The sequence below is a fragment of the Lissotriton vulgaris genome, chromosome 2_1, assembly GCF_964263255.1.
Source record: "Lissotriton vulgaris chromosome 2_1, aLisVul1.2, whole genome shotgun sequence".
Taxonomy (NCBI): Eukaryota; Metazoa; Chordata; class Amphibia; order Caudata; family Salamandridae; genus Lissotriton; species Lissotriton vulgaris.
The window spans coordinates 839,460,734-839,481,131 of record NC_141687.1 but is presented as its reverse complement, the minus strand read 5'-3'; the positions used below and the strand labels follow the sequence as shown (position 1 = coordinate 839,481,131).

Sequence of the window (20,398 nt, the reverse complement as noted above, 5' to 3'; positions counted from 1 at the left end):
TTTTATGATTTTTTAGGTATCCGGGGTGTATTGGGAACAATCCTCGCCATTGCGTGGTGAGGTCGTGTATGTAATGAGTATTGGTGAGTGGTCCGATATACCCGAGTAGGTGTGTAATCTCTGTCATTCCTAGCATCCCTTTTGCTAAATTAAAAATGTAATCTAGTCGAGAGAGACTATTATGTACTCCAGAGTGGAATGTATATTGCTGTTCTGTCAGGTATCTGGTCCTCCATACATCCAACAAGCCGAGAGCTTCTACAAACTCTACTAACTTGAGGTTAGCACCACTAGGGTCTCTAGGGTCTCTGGGGGGCTGTCTATCCATGAGTGCATTCATGGTGGCACTGAAGTCGTCCCCCATAATTAGTTATCCATGTGGGAGTGGGAGTAGGAATTTCCCCAGGTCTGGAAAGGCAGTCTGATGTAACGTTGGCGGGATGTAAACTGACACTACGTTATATATTGTACCGTCCCATTGGCATGTTATTGCTGCAAATCGCCCTTGATCATCCTTGTTGGTCCCAGTTATAATAAATGGGAAACGCCTATTGACTAGAATCCCTACCCCTCTGGAACCAGAGGTGAAATCAGAGTGCACTATCATTTTGAAGCCTCATCTGTCTAGGGCTTTACAGGTCCTCCCCGTCAGATGAGATTCCTGGAGGAGTGCAACAGCTGGATTTTTACGTCTGAGGTATTGTAAGACCAGGCCCCATTTGATTTTATCTCCCAGACCATTCACATTCCATGATAGCACCTTCAACGGAAGGCAGGACGGTCGGAAGGCCTTTTTGGGGGGGACTTTTGTCACTGGTCCCCGAATTTGTGTTTGTCATGATCATCATTAATGTATAGCAAGCCTTGAACTGTTCGCAGTGTATTTCCCATATTGTCTCCTGGTCTGACCCTTGTTATTGCACTTTTCGTCAAAAATATAACTTAAACTAAAAAGAAACCATTTAACTGTACCCATCTCTCCTCCACCCTCCCTGCACAGCGGATTTAAAACTACCCGCCTCCCCAACTCAGCAGAGTGCTTCAGTTCCATAACTTTGTACTTCCGTAAAGGGGAGAGTCACTCCGCGTCCCCCGGACATTCCCTTTATGTCCTCACAGTCTGTTGCGAACATTCTCCAGGCATCAGGCAATCCGACCCAGGCTCCAATTTTCAACCTGGCTATTGTGTGCTGTCTGTAGTGTGGGTCCCATAGTCCGTGGGATCTGAAGTTGGCCCCTCGAACGAATGCTTGTCTGTAGGTCGTTGCAATCCTGTCAATGCGCGAAGTTTTTCTTTAGGTGTAGCAACGTCGTCTCGGAGTGATCCCTCAAGTTCTACTATGTGGGGTATCATTCGGAGTCATTGTTAGCACTTTTGTGAGCGTCCCCCACTGCTTCAGTCTCTGTCTTTGTTGTTAGGGCTGATTTGGTGAGTTGGTGCCTTTGCTTGGTCCCTTGTCGGTTATATCCTTTGGCTGGGTGCCATCCTTCCAACCATTCTTGGGCTTCTTCCGGTGTTGCGAAGAACCAGCTCTTCCCTTGTGCCTCCACCCTTAGTTTTGCTGGGAAGAGCATTGCGTATTTGAGATCTCGATTGCGCAGCTCTCTTTTAATGTTTAAAAATGTCCGCGTTGCTTCGTTACAGCCGCTGTGTAGTCAGGGTATAAGGTTACATTACTGTTGTCCACCCGCAATGGGGGAGCAATTCGGGCCGCCTGCAGAACTGCATCTCTGTCTCTGAAGTTGAAGATACGTGCCAGAAGAGGTTGTGGGGGGTGGCCTGGTCTAGGTTTCCCTTCTGGTACCCGGTGGGGTCTTTCTACCGAGAAGAAGTTCGAGAGTCCACGTGGCTGCAATTGGGTTTGTGCCAGGTCTTCAACGAAGAGATCTCATGCTAGCCCTTTGATGATTTCCGGTACCCCCACCAGGCGAATGTTGTTGCGCTGTGAGCGTCCTTCTTGATCATATGGCTTTTCTGCCATCTGCTTGGTAGCTAATTCCAGGTGACGTACTTGTCATTGCAGTGTCACAGTGTCAGTCGAGAGAGCTGCAGTGGTGGTTTCTACTTCTGACATTCTCGTGTTCATTTTGGAGATATCTGCTCGTAGCAGCGTTATGTCACAAGATATAGTGTCAATGGAGGTTTGCATTTGCTGTAGGGTGGTCATCACATCTTGCAATGTGACCTCTTTGGGTTTCGCTGTCTGTTGGCCACTGTCAGTACTTGGGGTCAGAACCGGCGTGTCTGGCTGTTCTTTATTGAAGGCGTATTTGTCTAGTCGGTTACTTTGCAGCGATCGCTGTCCTCTGCCTCCCATGGCACCTCTGACTCTGGGGGATACACATGTTTCCTTGGCATGGGGGAGACAGTACTTGCTGCAGCCTTTCAGTTTTTCTGTCCCACTCCATCGCTGTCTTTGGCAACCGGTGTCAGTAAAGGCTGTGTAGGCTCTATTCTAAGGCCACGCCGTTTGCAGTTTGAGTGCCGCTTCCCGTGTGGGTGGTTGTCTAATAATCGTACCAATCAAGTTCAGGTGGAGCGTTGTGGCTTTGATGGATGCCCAGTTTTGACTGAACCACTGTAACCTGTCCCCCACCATGTGTAGGGAAGAAGGGATATTGCTTATTGGTGGTGCCTACAGGTGACTTGTTGGCTCCTCAGAAGGCTCCTTTGCCTCCACATCCTCTGCCACGACCTCTAGAGGGGTAGAACTCTCCTTCTTGTGGTCTTGCCACTGAATGGAACGCATTGTTTGAAGTTTATGGGGGTTGGAATTATACGCCAAGCCAGAGGAGCTCTCACTTACTATTCTGGCCCCTCCAAAAACCTGTTGGCTGAAGACTTTCTTGATGGACTGTTAAGCCTTGTCAAGGGACGAGAATGTACTGATGAAGCGTGATAACTCCTTAATGAAGGGTTCCCAAAAGAGACCCCCATTTTCCACAGGGCTGGCTTCTGTAGTAGCCAGCTCACCCAACCTGGGTTCTATCTTGATTAGTAAGGAACATCTGCGCTTCGTCGATAAGGCACAGTTGGCATTGTCTAAAAAGAGTGTGCCCATTGGGCTTAACCTGACAGAATAGTGGGGTCAATCAAATGTCTGGACTCTTTGGCATCCTCAGCCATATCACAGATTTTTGTGAGTGCCCCCAGAACATCTAAAAGCTTATTCTGACAGGATCGCCAGGAATGGTCCAGGTCCTTCTTAGGGTCGTTGACAAATTTTGTGATAAACTTCACGATTCTGGCATCTATAGCCGGGGTACATGCCACCTTATTGGCCAGGGAGGGTCTAAGCCCTCAGCCCTCAGATGCTCCCGTACCTCCTGGCCCATGGGCTTACTAATGCGGCTGGCTAAATAAAACATCACCTTAGACGCTGGAACCCAGTCCACAGAGATGGGATAATAAATATCCTCCGGGTTCAATATACCCGGCACTCCAAAGTGTTCTATTCGCCTTTCTCCTCCAGTCTGGGTTTTTTGGTGCCACCTTCAGGTCTCCACAGTCTGCTCGGGCCTGCTTTGTCTCCCGGGTCCCCATCAGGGGTATCTGAACCCTCCCCAGCATTATCATCAATTGCCCTAGAGGAGATATCCAGGCTATGATTCGTCATGTGCCTCCAGAGCATCAAGGCGCCTTTTTCAGGGAAGCCTGCCAAAGCTTTTCACCGGCATCTGAGGAGGTAGAGGTCACCCTAAGATTGGCATTCCGTCTGGCTTTGCTTTTACTCTTAGGGGCTCCTGAGTGTCAGTAATAGGCCTGGGCGGAGTTCGCGCTACACAGAGTTCCGCAAGCAGCGGAGTGCCTTAGGTCAAGACGTTCACTGTGTGTTTTAGCGCTGGGTGTTTAACCTGTGCAGGGAAATCAATGTGAACATCACCATGCAGAGCACAACCAACGGGCAGAGCTTCTTTCTGCTGCTCAAGTAGATGTTCTACTCGAGGGGCAACTTCCTCAATAAGAACGGAAGGTTTCTCAATGCAAGCGGTAGCGGCCATCCGTGACAGCCCACATTGAGAAGTCTTGCCAGGAGGTGGTCTTGGGTAAGATTTTCCTCGCACACCTCGCCAATTTAACCTTGGCGAGCAAAGAAAAAAACTCTGCTACGCAGAGCACAAAGTCGGAAAAAACTCAGCAAGCGGGATTTTACACCCAGGCCTAGTCAGTAGGAGGTTCAAGCCTCAGACCTTCCCCAGCCAGGGGCAATATACTGTGTCATACCCTCAGTTCAATAATCCTCTGACTCAGGGGTTCCAAAGCAGAAGAGACCACCCTCTCCAGGTTTGCCTCAATGGCATCCACCAGCTTCTCATGGATGAGGGAGAAGTGCCTCCTCCTTCTCAACAGACTCCCAATATTTATCAAATGCACTTGGCATGGTTGGTCACGTGAAGTTAGCGGCAAAATAGGGAGGAATAATGAAGAGACCAATTCGAAAACCGACCCTTGCCGAACCAGACAAAGATTTTGATTACCCAATGTTTGTTGGTTCTGTTCGTGAGAATCAAGATGGGCCCCGTGAATTATAACGGGCTATACGGGAAAACAACGCTCCATGGGCAAAAACGCTTATCGGGAGCAAAAACAATGGTACCTAGAGCAGGATCAGATAAATCATGTGCCGTCTCATGCGCTCATCAGGCGGATTATCTTTCATTGAGAGCAGATGGGACAGCGCAATGAGATGCAGAGACGTGCATAAAGGAATTTCAAGAATGTGAAGGGAGGGCTGCATCTTGTGTCGGGTAGGGACGCGTGCCCTCCACACTGCCTAATGAAGCTGATAGTACACTGCGCGTCTTGCTACGTCAAGGCGCAAGGAGAAAGGAATGTGAAGAATGCTTTGGAGGCCGCATGTACATTGTGTCTGTCCACCAAACACACCCTAGTAAAACAGTAAGGTCCTCCAATATACTTATAGCTGGGGGTCGCGTAACTAGTTAGCATGAAGGAGTCTCATTCGTTATCGGAATTAACCACACAAATCGCTCCACCAACTAAGAACGGCCATGCACCACCAAAATGTATTATTCAAGCCAACCCCAAGCCTCTCCATGCAGCATTCTTGCCTGGAGGATGATGAACTCTCGCACCAAGACTAGCAAGATATGCCTCAAAGTTTCAGGCCTTCCAGTTCACTGGGGTATATGTTCAGTGGAAACCGCATGCACGGAGACTGCATGGTACGCCTACCCTTACAAGTTAATGATGAACGGGAAGATCAGAGCTATGAATGCAAGTTCAAATCTACCACCTGAAAGTGTGATTTCGTAGGAGGAGCAGAATGGAGATATTAATACTGATTCCATTAGTACATTTCTTATCAAGTAATTAAAAGAAAGTTGGCCTGAGGAATAGACATTGTTCCCTAAGCTCAAATCACTTGTCAGAGGACAAGTAGTAATAGCGCTGGAGGGAGGTATTTTGAAAAGGGGCATGAGGGCTGTCCCCTTCGGTAATTTAAGAGAACACATAGTGAGGCAGTGCCATGAGGGGCACCTACTGATGTTTGGGATGAGAAGAAGTGTCTGGGTGTATATTTGGTGGCCAGGAATGGATGACAAGTGGGTATGTGCATGCAAGATGAGTGCCAAATCAGCCAAGAACACTTGACACCAAGAGATATATACAAAATGAATAATCTAAAATGTTGTCCTCAAACTTCCCCAGTGTTCTCCTCAACTTTAGACTTCGTCTTGTCAGTGGGGGTCGGCATGACTCGCCGACATGGGGGAGTGGGAGGAGGGCTGCGGGCGCAAGGTAGTGCAATGGAAAACCACTTTATAAAAACAAGTTACAACACTATCCTTGCCCGCCACCTCGTCTCTGCTGCTTGCTCCTGTTCTCCTCATGGGACAGAAAGCCAGGCTCCCCTGACTAATCACAACGCTGCAATGCAGCATTGTGGTTGGTTTTGAGCGTCCTGGTTGGACGCTCAACCAGGGTCTGGGGGCCTGGGGTTTATTCTCCACGTAGGCTGTAATGCTGCCTGTATGGAGAACGGGGAAAGTGTGCATGACTGGTTTGGGAGGCCGGAGAGGGACGACCAAACAGTCATTGCGCACTTAGGAGTGTGTAAACCACTCCTCTCCTGCCCTACTCCTTGAGCAGAGCATCCCCATGTGCCTGCCCGCCAAGGAAGGAAACATAAAATGATCATAACTAAAAGTTATTATCATTTTATATTTCCTTTCCTTTACACTGCTCAAAGCAGTGGGGCAACGCTCCTCCGCCATAGTTGAGGAGCCGAAGATTTAAATTGTTACCAGATCATTCTGCGTGTCACCAGATCATTCTGCTTGCCAAGAGAAGCAAGTGACACACTTATAGACAAAGCTAAGTAAACATTACTATTGCCTTGTTCAGGTACACCCTGGACATCAGGTTCAGTATTTTCCTCACCTCCCCTTGTCCTTGCATACGAAATTCTGTCGAGTTTCCACATAGTTCCACCTTCCACTCTCGCAGCCCCATCAGTTATTCAATTATACTAACTGGTTTAGACTAGCTCGGCTCCCCAGTTTTATGCTTCTCTGCATTTTGAAATGAATCACTTGACCAACTGTGAACACATTTGCTATATGTCTGCCTACTATTCAAGAACTCATGCATCTTTTATGTTAAACACTACTCCCGTTTTTCAACCATCATGGAGACAATCTCAAACCAAATTTTTTTTTACCTCACAGGAGTTCAAAAAGAAAACCTACTGTGCTCAAAATCAGAGTGTTTTATATTAAATCAACCTTACCTGCAATGCTTTTTTCCTACAAATGACCCCTTTTGTGGCTAACTTTAGGCCACTTTGAAAAACAGACAATAAGAACAAGTGCATAACTTTCTTTCCTATCCAAAAACCCATTTCTAACTTTCTTCGTACACAGTTTGTCCATTCAACTGGTTGAAAATTCAAAATGCAACGCATTGCAGATCTGACACAAATTTTGCATTAACTTGCAATTATGTACCCATTTACCAATCATGTCATCCATTTCAGCTCCCCTAAAACACTTCATGTCTATTCCTTTCGGCTGAGACATCTCCCGAAAAATAATAAAAGTATATAAAGAACTTGTAAATTCTTTGTATGGCACTTTGATTGTAGACTTTGTGAAGCACTGATCTTATTGGCTACCTATATTCATAATTTGGTGGAGTAGTGTCTAAGTTCAAGGGGAGTTTCCTTTTTAGGTCTCGGCCTAGCGTTACACTGCGCAGCCGAGATTTTATGTTTCCTAGAGTGGGGCTTGAACCCGCTCCTCTTCTCCATTTGCTGGCTTCCTAAACGGAGGACAGCCATTGAAGGAGAGGGGCATCACTCTGTTCAAGCCCCGTCTTTTTCAGATTCGGGGGCGTTTTTTTTAGCTTCTTTCTTGTTTTCTTTCTCTCTTCTTCCCATTGGCTGGAATTTTACCTTCCAGCCAATCAGAAGAGGAGAGAACGAAAACCACGCCCCCGAATCGGAAAATATCGGCGCTTTGCTAAAGCCATTTCAGCTCGACCGCCGCCGGAAGAAGCCGTCCTCAGGTGAGTACTTGCTGTCCTGCCCCCTCGTTGCTCGTGCTTGCTGTCCTGCCCCCCCTCGTTGCTCGTGCTTGCTGTCCTGCCCCTCCTAGTTGCTTGTGCTTACTGTCTTGCCCCCTCGTTGCTCGTGCTTGCTGTCCTGCCCCCTCGTTGCTCGTGCTTGCTCCCCTGCCCCCTCGTTGGTTGTGCTTACTGTTCTGCCCCCCCTCGTTGCTTGTTCTTTGCCTCTTCCTGACCCTGTCTGCGTGTGTCTCTTTCTCCTGGTGTCTGCCGGTATTCGATGTATTTCCTTTGCGTTGTGTTTTCACTGTAAGCCCCGTCCTTTTCGGATTGAGGGGGCGTGTTTTTTTTTGTTTCTTTAAAAAAAACACGCCCCCCAGTCTGAAAAGGACAGGGCTTACAGCAAAAACACAACGTCATGGCGAGTGCTTGCTCCGTTCCTCTCCAGCCTTGAAATTCGTGGCAGTAACTGTATCAAGTAATTTTGAACTGCAGAATGTAGGTAACCAGAACACAGTGCACCAACCCTTTGCCATTTCTCATTTGTATAAAACCTTTCTTTACGCCTTCTGTCCCTGCCTATGTTCGTGTCTCCGCCCCTGTCTGCCGGTATACGATGTATTTCCGTCGCTTTTTCCCTTTGTTCCATGTGCTCTCTGTCACAGTGTTCCTGATTTCGCTTGTCTTTGTCCCTATCTGCTTAATGTTATCTGCCTTTCTATGTTTAATACCCCTTCATCTCTGTATCTATTCTCCCTGTGTCTCTTCCTCCTGGTGTGTCTCCTTCTGTCCCTGGGTCTGTGTTGGCGTCCCTGCCCCTATCAGCCTATGTTTAATGTCTCTTAATCCCCCTGTGATCTTTGTCTCTTCCTGCTCGTACCTGCGTGTGTCTTTTCCTGTTAGTGTGTGTCGCGTTCTGTCCCCCTGTCTGTGTTGGCGTCTCTGTACTACTATGTTTATTTCCTCAACTCCGCGTTTTCTTTGCCTCTTCCTGACCCTGTCTGCTCGTGTCTCTTTCTCCTGGTGTGTCTCCTTCTATCCCTGTGTCTGTGTTCGCGCCTCTGTCCCATCTGTCTATGTTTAAGGTCTCTTCATCTTCATTTCTCTCTGTGTTCTGTGCCTCTCCCTGCCTGTCTCTTCCTGTTGGTGTGTCTCGTTACCTCCCTGTGCCTTTCTTGGCGTCTCCGCCCGTGTCCCAGGCCTCTCCCTGTCCCCTGCGTCCGTGGAGGCCCCTCTCCCTGCGAGCACACCTGTGTTTGTGTACATACTGAATGTAAATGAATGAAAGTTACATCCCCAGATGTGATTAGGGCCCATTTTCAGGGGGCACCGCAGCATTGATTTTGGCCACACAGAGCGGGGGAGTGAGGGGGGCTTCGGGCGGCTTGGGTGAGTGCCTCTGGAATTAGATCTGTGCAATTAGTGGGGCAGGAGCCTGATCAATACCCAGGACTTCCAGGGTAGGAGGGCTTGTCAGCTCCACTGTCTACAGCAATGGACTCTCAGTTTCAAGCATAAGATCCATCTCCCATATTTTTAAGTTCACACCACCGAACATTCCTCTATTCCACAGCTGAGTCATCTGCAAGGCCAGTACAGCTGAAAAATAGTTAGCCCCTCATGCCATGCTCTCGTTTATAGGTGGCAGTATCCAGTTCTTCTATGTGGTTGTTTGTGTTTTTCAGTTTTATTTCTGGATTGACATATGGAGATACTTGTATATATCTCACTCAGCACTTTGGTGGGTTTTAACGAGTTTCCATGAATAGTGAGTGATGTGAGCATCCTTGTGCTGAACTGCTGTACACCCTGAATTCACGTTAACAATACTGTAAAAGGGTAATATTTAAAACATGTACACTACTGGAAGATGCAGTCTTGCCCTCTGTGTTGGAGACTACAGATTCCAATTTCCCATGTTTGTCAAGGACAAGTCTGTATATATTTTTCCAAGTGAAAGTCTTAGTACATGGCTCGTAGCCCTTTAGAAGTGCACCAGATTCTTGTTTCCTCTCACTTTTGGGTGTCTTTAAAGCCCGTGGTTAAGTGTTATAATTGCCAGGGCCTGAGGTATTTCTCAGAAGGCCACCGAGGTTGGCACTCTGAATCATGGTACTTTATAATTTTCATATGTGCAGACAGCCTTAAGGCAGGCTTATGCTGCAAATGTAATGAGTTTAATGAACCTCGATTTGTGCACTGAAAAAAAAGTCTCACAATGAAATGTTTTGAGATATCCACAGGCTGGTAAGTAAAAAGATTTGTAGGCAGACCTGTCATACATAAGGCTGGATGGTAAGATCACTCATATGTCTTGGATGCAGTACATCTGACTGGCTCTACCCAGCCTTGTTTCTACCCTGGTAACCTAAACGTCACCCCCTGCCTCCATCAACCCATCATTCACCCCACCTTCCCCAAACCTCTGTCCCCGCATTATGTAATTTGTCACCTTCATCTCCCTGCCAACCCTATCCTGGTCTTCACTCTCTCAAACCCCATCCTAACATTCACCCTTTGCCTTCCTTGACCTATGTTTCAATCCACCTGTCTTCCTCAACCTATCCCTCCACTCCCATCTCATGTAATCTAGCCCTATTTTTCACTCTCCCGGTCTCCAGTAAGGCACCTTCACCCCTGCTTCTCTCCCACTGATGGAGTAAAGGAGCCCCAGAGGGCTGTTTCTCTCCTGCACTTGCAGACTGGGTTTGTGGCCCACCCAGGAACTTCTGCGCCTTCTTGAGCTCAACTGTTAACCGATCTCAAGGAATTCCTGCCCTTCACTGCATGTTTGGGATGCTCTGCCTGCTGCTGGTGCTTGTATTTTGACACTTCTAATTAGTGGACATTTAACACCTTGTTTTGCTTGAGCTTCGGTTGCAGCCAGACACCACATGGTTACTCTTTGGCCTTTTTCCTGGCTCCATGCAGTCATCTGGCAGATAGACCCCAGCCTCTGTAGGAGCCGAAGATAACTCTCCAAATGTAATGATTACGAGAGAGAGAATATGCACCTGCTATTCGTGGGTTAACTTTGCCACTCCTCCGCGTTTTTCATAGAAATCAGGACGGCGTGATGGGTCATGGCTGGTAGGGGTCATAGTTTCCCTTCCTATTAATGCTGAGTGCCTCTCTGGAGATACTATGGGTCTGTCTATATGTTGCTGATAAGCTCCTGTTTATGTGGGAGGATGGATGCATGTCCTCAAAAAGCACTTGCATGTCTTCTTATAGTTTCAGCTGCATGCCTATCTGGACATGAAATGTGCTTGTGTGACTATAGATGATGTGTTCCTGCCTGAAAATGATTTATGCCAGTCTTCAGATGACCATTCACAGCACTTACCCTGCTTGTGATCGTTTTTTTTTTCTTGCCTCTGTTCCCTGCTTGTGATCATTTTTTTTCTTCTTGCCTCTGTTCCCTGGGGCGTTACTAGGCAGAGATGGGCGTGTGGCTGACCTACACTGAGGGAAGCAACGGGTGAGCTCTGGGAGTTGGTGGGGGCCTCGAATAACCCATTTGTAAATAAGGAGACTCCCCGGGGTGAGGGTGTGTGTGTGTCTCTGTGGCTTTGTGTGTCTGTGTGGCTCTGTGTGTGTGTGTGGTGCTGTGTGTGTGTATGGTGCTGTGCGTTTGGTGCTGTGTGTGTGTGGTGCTGTGTGTGTGTGTGGTGCTGTGTGTGTGTGTGGTGCTGTGTGTATGTGTGGCGCTGTGTGTGTGGCGCTGTGTGTGTGGCGCTGTGTGTGTGGCGCTGTGTGTGTGTGTGGCTGTGTGTGTGTTGGGCTCTGTGTGTGTGTTGGGCTCTCTGTGTGTGTGGGTGGCTCTCTTTGTGTGTGTGTTGGGCTGTGTGTGTGTGTGTGTGTGTGTGTGTGTGTGTGTGTGTGTGTGTGTGTGTGTGGCTCTGTGTGTGTGTGTGTGTGGCTCTCTGTGTGTGTGTGTCCGGTCCTCGGAAGCTTGTTTCCGGTCCAGGGAAGGCATGGCTTGGCAGTTCGGGTTGGACTGTTTCCATGAGGCACAGGGTCAGACTGATTTGCATATGGCCATGAGTGAACTGGGGTGGCAGAGTGTGCTAAAGAACGGTGATGGATTAAACCCAGATCTGTTGACTGGGTGTGAGTGTTTGATTGGTTCGGATGCTCCGTCCAGCACCACCCCCTTTTGTACCGCTTTGTTCGCCATAAGTTGGCAGGGTATGCTCAGACGTGAGTCCCTTGCTCACTTTGCCACTGGATTCAAGCAAGCCGGGCTGAAGACGGCTGAAATGCCAGAAACCGGTCCTCTGAAGCTTGTTTCCCGTCCAGGGAAGGCATGGCTTGGCAGTTCGGGCTGGACTGTTCCCATGAGGTACAGGGTCAGACTGATATGCATATGACCATGTCTGAACTGGGGTGGCAGAGTGGGCTAAAGAATGGTGATGGATTAAACCCAGATCTGTTAACTGGGTGTGAGTGTTTGATTGGTTCAAATGCTCCGTCCATCACCACCCCCTTTTGTACCGCTGTGTGTGTGTGTGAAGCGCTGTGTGTGTGGCTCTCTGTGTGTGTGGCGCTGTGTGTGTGGCTCTGTGTGTGTGTGTGGCGCTGTTTGTGTGTGTGTGTGTGTGTGTGTGTGGCTCTCTGTGTGTGTGTGTGTGTGGCTCTCTGTGTGTGTGTGTCCGGTCCTTGGAAGCTTGTTTCCGGTCCAGGGAAGGCATGGCTTGGCAGTTCGGGCTGGACTGTTCCCATGAGGTACAGGGTCAGACTGATATGCATATGGCCATGTCTGAACTGGGGTGGCAGAGTGGGCTAAAGAATGGTGATGGATTAAACCCAGATCTGTTAACTGGGTTGTCGTGACCTGAGTGTGGGGCACTAGGACCCCGTGGGTCAAGTAGCTGGGGACAGGTCACCGGACAGGACATCCGGTCAGCGGGGCGGGGGAACACACAGAACATGGGATGACCAGGAGGAGCAAGGACGCCATCCCAGGAGTCTATTGTAACTAAGAGAATAAAGCAACCTAAGCAACTGACCTGAGTGATGTGTCGTGTATGTATCGCCTCAGAACAAGGACGCGACATGGGTTTGAGTGTTTGATTGGTTCAGATGCTCCGTCCATCACCACCCCCTTTTGTACCGCTGTGTGTGTGTGTGGCGCTGTGTGTGTGGCTCTCTGTGTGTGTGGCGCTGTGTGTGTGGCTCTGTGTGTGTGTGGCGCTGTGTGTGTGTGTGTGTGTGTGGGTGTGTGTGTGTGTGTGTGTGTGTGGCTCTCTGTGTGTGTGTGCGTGTGGCTCTGTGTGTGTGTGTGTCCGGTCCTCAGAAGCTTGTTTCCGGTCCAGGGAAGGCATGGCTTGACAGTTCGGGCTGAACTGTTCCCATGAGGTACAAGGTCAGACTGATATGCATATGGCCATGTCTGAACTGGGGTGGCAGAGTGGGCTAAAGAATGGTGATGGATTAAACCCAGATCTGTTAACTGGGTTGTCGTGACCTGAGTGTGGGGCACTAGGACCCCGTGGGTCAAGTAGCTGGGGACAGGTCACCGGACAGGACATCCGGTCAGCGGGGCGGGGGAACACACAGAACATGGGATGACCAGGAGGAGCAAGGACGCCATCCCAGGAGTCTATTGTAACTAAGAGAATAAAGCAACCTAAGCAACTGACCTGAGTGATGTGTCGTGTATGTATCGCCTCAGAACAAGGACGCGACAACTGGCGACGAGGAGGGATTCACATCAGGCGTGTCCTGCTGAAAATAAACGATCGTATCGAGGACTGAATGAAGAGATCGTGACCAGGAGCCCACCCTGATTCACGACCAAGAAGAAGGATTTGAGGCACAACAACGAAGAAAATATGTCCCAAGGAGGAAAACAAGCGTCTGATGAAGAGAACAGCTCCGGTAAGGAATCGGCAGTGAAACGCGCTCGTTTTTTCAAAGGAGGGCGAACTCTCGCGAGAATGAGAGCGGCCATCTTGGGGCCAGGAAATTGAACCAATAGGAGAAGAGAACAGCGCGGCGGCCATTTTGAAGTAAGGCAAGAGTGAGATTGGCTCCGAAATCGAGCGAGATTTCGGCAGCCATTTTGGAATCAGGCAAAAAGGACCAATAGGAGCGGTCTGAGAAGCGGCGGCCATTTTGAAGTCAGGCAAAACGAGGAAACAGCATAGAAAGTGGAAAAAGAAACACAAAGTGCCGATAAGAGCACAGGAGAGTGAAATAAACAAAGGGAAGTGCAAGGAAAAGAACACAAGAGGATTAAACAAGCACAGGAAAGTGCAAGAAAAAAAATAGAAGAGGATAACTTAATAAGAAAAGTGCCACAAAGAGCATAATAAATGAGAGAATGACAAAGTGCTGATAAGAGCATAGTCAAGAGACAAACATTAAGCACAAACAAAAAGAGGACAACTTAAGAAAAGTGCTGCAAAAAGCACATAAGAACACAGACAAGAGGAAAGTGCCGCAAAGAGCACAATAAAGAGAGAATCACAAAGTGCCAAAAAAGAGCAAAAGGAAGAAAATAAATGACAGAAAGCACGAAGAGACAGTGAACAAGAATACAAAAAGTGGAAATAAAGAAATAAAAGAATAAGTGCCAAAAAGAGCAAAAAGGACGAAAACACGTGCCAGAAAGCACGAAGAGTCAGTGAACAAGTGCTAGAAAAAGAAAAGAAGAACAAAAAAGGAAAGGAGAAGAGGAAAATAACATGGTTGAAACGAGACCAAGTACACAATACCGCAGACAAAAAGACAATCAAAAAACAGAGTCCGTGACCATAGAGGTGGGACCCCACAAAGCGAGGCTCGTGCTCGACAGCTGCGCCACAAACATCTCAAGAGAATATCAGAAACAAATAAGAGGACTAGGAAAGCTGAAAGGGAGAAAACACTACTGAGTCAAGATATCATCGAGCCGGCATACGGACCGGCAGCCTGGGTAACACCAATGGTAGATCACTTGGAGTACTTGGATCTAACACTAGGCACGAAGATCACCGCAGATGCCGGCCCAGTAGGATTGGGCGCGATAGTGGCCCAACACAAAGCAGAAAAAGAATCACCAAGATCACCAATAGTGATGGACCACCAAGCACTAAAAATGATTTATGGCAACAGAAAAGCAAATTTACCACCAAGGACAGAAAGGTGGGGAAGAAGGTTGATGGACTACGAATTGAAAATAATTAACAAGCATGAAAGAGAACAAAATCTAGCCGACTACATGTCCAGACATCCACGGCCATACAAAAAAGACGCAAGAACAAGGGCGGAAGATCACCTAAACTACATCATAAAGAACAACGCACCGATATTAGCAACAATGTCAGTGCTAGAACAAGAGACAAAAAGAGACACCACCATGCTAGCGATCCAGAAAGCATCGAGGCAACAAAGATGGAGACACACAAACAATAACAGCCTCACGGATCAAGGAGTCAGCAAAGAAGAAGAACTATTAATGCTCGAGACAATAAGTGAAGAACTGTCAGAAGCAGAGAAAGGAATGTTAATGGGGAAGGTACGGATAGTAACACCTTACAGACTGAGCAAGACGAGACTGCCACAAGTGGAAGATAAAATAAGTGTAGACCGAAGGGACTTACCAATAAAAGACAAGGAGGCAAAAGAAAAGATAAAAGCACATGCTGATCACCGGAAACATGCATCTGAACTAAAACTGAAAGAAGGCGACATGGTAGTGGGGCGACAGAAACAACAAAGGAAGTCTGACAACCCACTCTCCAGAGACCCTCTAACTGTGACGCAAGTAAAAGGACCAATGATCACAGCAGCAGCAGGTGAACACGACATGACGAGAAACAGCTCACACTTAAAGGAGCTGAAGACTGAAAAAAGAAGAAACATCAACGGAACCCGCAGCAAGCACAACGGAGGAAATAGAGGACAAATAGAGGAAGATGAAGCAAGGCTGAGAAGAACATGCAAGAAACGACATAGACAATTTGAAGAGAGATAGAGTGAGCAGCGCTCTCTCTCTCTCTCTCTCTCTCTCTCTCTCTCTCTTCTATATCTCTCTCTCTTCTATATCTCTCTCTCTTCTATATCTCCATTTCTGGCCAATGATCACTATCAGCGCTGGCTAGCAGTGACTGCAGAAATGTGTCACGAACATTTGTTTATAACAAAGGGGGAGATGTTGTGACCTGAGTGTGGGGCACTAGGACCCCGTGGGTCAAGTAGCTGGGGACAGGTCACCGGACAGGACATCCGGTCAGCGGGGTGGGGGAACACACAGAACATGGGATGACCAGGAGGAGCAAGGACGCCATCCCAGGAGTCTATTGTAACTAAGAGAATAAAGCAACCTAAGCAACTGACCTGAGTGATGTGTCGTGTATGTATCGCCTCAGAACAAGGACGCGACATGGGTTTGAGTGTTTGATTGGTTCAGTTGCTCCGTCCATCACCACCCCCTTTTGTACCACTGTGTGTGTGTGTGGCGCTGTGTGTGTGGCTCTCTGTGTGTGTGGCGCTGTGTGTGTGGCTCTGTGTGTGTGTGGCGCTGTGTGTGTGTGTGTGTGTGTGTGGGTGTGTGTGTGTGTGTGTGTGTGTGTGGCTCTCTGTGTGTGTGTGCGTGTGGCTCTGTGTGTGTGTGTGTCCGGTCCTCAGAAGCTTGTTTCCGGTCCAGGGAAGGCATGGCTTGACAGTTCGGGCTGAACTGTTCCCATGAGGTACAAGGTCAGACTGATATGCATATGGCCATGTCTGAACTGGGGTGGCAGAGTGGGCTAAAGAATGGTGATGGATTAAACCCAGATCTGTTAACTGGGTTGTCGTGACCTGAGTGTGGGGCACTAGGACCCCGTGGGTCAAGTAGCTGGGGACAGGTCACCGGACAGGACATCCGGTCAGCGGGGCGGGGGAACACACAGAACATGGGATGACCAGGAGAAGCAAGGACGCCATCCCAGGAGTCTATTGTAACTAAGAGAATAAAGCAACCTAAGCAACTGACCTGAGTGATGTGTCGTGTATGTATCGCCTCAGAACAAGGACGCGACAACTGGCGACGAGGAGGGATTCACATCAGGCGTGTCCTGCTGAAAATAAACGATTGTATCGAGGACTGAATGAAGAGATCGTGACCAGGAGCCCACCCTGAGTCACGAACAAGAAGAAGGATTTGAGGCACAACAACGAAGAAAATATGTCCCAAGGAGTGGGCTAAAGAATGGTGATGGATTAAACCCAGATCTGTTGACTAGGTGTGAGTGTTTGATTGGTTCAGATGCTCCGTCCATCACCACCCCCTTTTGTACCGCTGTGTGTGTGTGGCGCTGTGTGTGTGGCTCTCTGTGTGTGTGGCGCTGTGTGTGTGGCTCTGTGTCTGTGTGTGTGGCGCTGTGTGTGTGGATGTGTGTGTGTGTGTGTGGCGCTGTGTGTGTGGCTCTCTGTGTGTGTGTGTGGCGCTGTGTGTGGCTCTCTGTGTGTGTGTGGCGCTGTGTGTGTGGCTCTCTGTGCCTCTGTGTGTGTGTGGCTCTGTGCGTGTGTGTGGCGGTGTGTGTGGCTCTGTGTGCCTGTGTGTGTGTGTGGCTCTGTGTGTGTGTGTGGCTCTGTGTGTGTGTGTGGCTCTGTGTGTGTGTGTGGCTCTGTGTGTGTGTGGCTGTGTGTGTGTGTGCGTGTGTGTGTGTTGGGCTCTGTGTGTGTTTGTTGGGCTCTGTGTGTGTGGCTCTGTCTGTGTGTGTGTGTGGGTGCATGTGTGTGGCTCTGTGTGTGTGTGTGTGGCTCTCTGTGTGTGTGTGTGGCTCTCTGTGTGTGTGTGTGGCTGTGTGTGTGTGTGGCTGTGGCTTTCTGTGTGTGTGGCTCTGTGTCCGCTAATACTCTACTACACTGTAATGCTCACATATTGCCATTGTAAATGACAATACCATTTATTTATGTTTAAAAAAAATGAAAAAAATGCCATTTGCAATGCCAATAGCTCTAACTTCAACAAAGCCGAGGCCATTGCATTGTAAATGCTTGTTATTGTTGGTATGTAAACTCTGCCCTTTTTGTATCCAGAGAGGTAGCTCTTTGTTACAATGTATTCAATAGAACTGTATTGTGGACACATAAACGGTGGTATTGGGTGTGCTATCCAGGAAAGAGAGAGAGAAACAGGTACATAAATTGATTGGCCTAGCACTGGTTTAACCTTATTAAACCATAACAATGACAGGGATAGTCTGAAGTCCTTACTTAGATGTTAGATATGTGCCCTGAACAAATGAGCACACACACAACTGCTGAAATGTGCATAGGGTCTGCGGATAACAGAGAAAGGCCCATTTTTGACCTGGTCTGCTCTGCTGAAGACTTGGTCTCACTTTTTAATTCATGAACCTCCATGAATCCTTACATATGTCAAGCATGCCATGTCTGAGAGAGTAACAACTTTTACATGTCATACCAGAGTAGCATTGGGATAGATACACATTATATGCCAAAACTGATCTTGAAATTTGTTAGGGAGCAAAAAGTAAAAGGTCTTCAAAAGGTGGTAAAGCTGTGTCCATGAAACATCGATGTGCTGTCAATAATGAGATGTAATGGACTGCTGGTAACATGCACCGACTGCTGGCCCGAGACACTGGGCTTGAGTTTGCAAAGTCACTGTAGGTTGTGCTTTACTGACATGTTTAATAACTATCCATATATATTAAGTACCTTATGGATCACCAACAAGTAGAGTGGGGAGCCTAGGGAACCTATGCAGAATGAGGTAAGATGAGTACATGGAAAGAAAGCATGGCAGCTCAGGGTACAGAGACAGTGTATGGGGTTTTCACCATCTTGGAAGACAGTGTGGGTGCTTGATGCTCATAAACAGGCATTAAGAGTGGCTTGAGGCTAAGAAAAGGACATTCTGCAGAGTGGGATACACTCGGGCAGCCTGAAATACTTGGGATACAAAAAAGAGTTTGAGACTCCTGGAGCACATGGCGTGAGGAGGTTCAGCTTGTGGAGCATGGGCTGAGCATGAGGATCATGGGCCAAATGAACAGAAAATACCAGGAGCTGCAGCACATTGACAGTCAGTTCATTGAACACACAGCATTGGGAGCAGGTGGTGGAATTTAGTGAACTTAAAAGAGGAAATGTGAGGCGCTCGGGTCTCCTAAGTGAGTACATCAGCATTCTGTACCTTAGAAACGCAAATACTCAAAGGCCATATTATGCTGCACAGAGGCAGTCTGAATTCGCTATTGTAAATTATTTTTTTGCAAGAAAGGAGGCAGTTCAGTAATGCCTAAAATTACAGTGAGATCAGTGAGACAAGAAAAGCAGGCATCTGCATGGCCCGCTCTCCAAGCCATTCCCCCTCACGTCCTGTCGACCATTGACCTCTGACCTAGGCTGACACAGTTAGACAAGGGAACACCGGAAGGCCGACAAGGGCCTCACACCTCTAGCCACTGCGTGTTATTATTATGTACCTCACTCAGCTCCGCCCCCTTCTTGCAGTTGAGACCTCCGACGAAGACCATGTTGGGCATGACGGGCCGCGGGTGCTCGAACACAAAGTCGTACCTCAGCAGCCAGACGGCGGCTCGGCCATAGAGCTCCGCGAGGCTCACGTCCCTCTGTAGGACCTCAGCAGCCAGGCGCTCATACTGGCCATAGAAGTTCTTGAACAGCAGGAGCTCGAGGTAGCCGAAAACGAAGTTCCAGGCACGTTCCCCGAAGAGCATCCGGTCAGAGCTAAGAGTGTAGCACCTAGGAACATATGACGTAGGTCCGGGAGAATTGGTGACCACGTGCTCTAGACCACACGGGTACCCGCGAAAAGTGTGCACGAATGGGAGCTTGAGCTGTTCAGCGAGGATCACCCCGCACGGTAAAGCAGGGTCAGTAACCAGCGCATTGAAGCGCTCCTCTTGCAGCGCCCGGATCATGCGGCCGTTGGTCAAGAGACTGGCGCACCCGTCAAAGAATATGTCTGTCACATACGACACGATCTGGTACTCGAAGGTGCCTGCGAGGATCTTTTCCGCCCTGGAGCCCTCGTGGAGGTAATTCTTGAAGTAGTCCAGGCGCCGGTGGAGCTGCTGGCTGGTGTAGGGCACGGTGTAGGACCTGAGCGTGTAATGCTGGGACGGTCGGACGAGGAGCGTGTGCTCTGGCACAAAAACTATGACCTGGTGGCCCCGGTGCCCGAGCTCCTCCACCACGTCTCGCATGGCGAACCAGTGGCTGGCATCCAGGGGCACCACCAGCAGCTTCCCGCCCTCCGTAGCGCTCCAGCACATCAGGAGAAGAAGCAGGCGAAACATGGCGACCGGTTCTATCCCTGCCGTGGCCTTTACTGCTACGGGACGACCTCAAGCTCCGAGTTTTATTAGCACTGCACACCCTCTGGCAAACGTGATGGCGTGGAGAAGGGAGCAGCCAAGTTCCATGCAGAGGTCAAAAGTGTAACATCCCAAACGAGTCCGCGTCCGTGAAGGACGAATTGCATCAGAAGCCTGCACGCCCCAGGGGAGGAGGCGACATGATTGGATCAACGAGATTATTTCATTTCATTTCAACAAACTTCAAAGTCAAAGTCAAAATCAGCTTTATTCGATTTTGATAGAAGAAAAATTATAAAAGCACAATAAAAGGAATAAATAAACATTTGCGTCTTAATTCATTTTTTTGTTTGAATATATTTTATTGCATTTCTTTCATTAGAATACAGGAAAACAGAATAGTACAGCAGTAGTATTGACTAGATACCTCATCATACATCCGTTATCTACATATGAATACATATAGAAAAAAATAATTTTACGAATCAGTTTAAAACATAGAATGACAAGGATGGAAAATGCAGCTGTACAAAGATACTTCTCCATGACAACAGTTTGCTAGTATTATAGCTCTGCTCAGTTTCACCCG

At 48.3% G+C, this 20,398-nt stretch overlaps 1 protein-coding gene across 1 annotated transcript in view; it reads right to left on the bottom strand.

Moving 5' to 3' along the window:
- Positions 1-19,821, bottom strand: part of LOC147731260 (UDP-glucuronosyltransferase 1A5-like) — a 629,871-nt gene extending 610,050 nt beyond the window's left edge. The window contains exon 1 of the mRNA XM_086956282.1: positions 18,955-19,821. Coding sequence (XP_086812408.1) covers positions 18,955-19,791 — 837 coding nt within the window. The 5' untranslated portion in view covers positions 19,792-19,821. The remainder of the gene's footprint in view (positions 1-18,954) is intronic.
- Between the last annotated feature and the right edge of the window lie 577 nt (positions 19,822-20,398).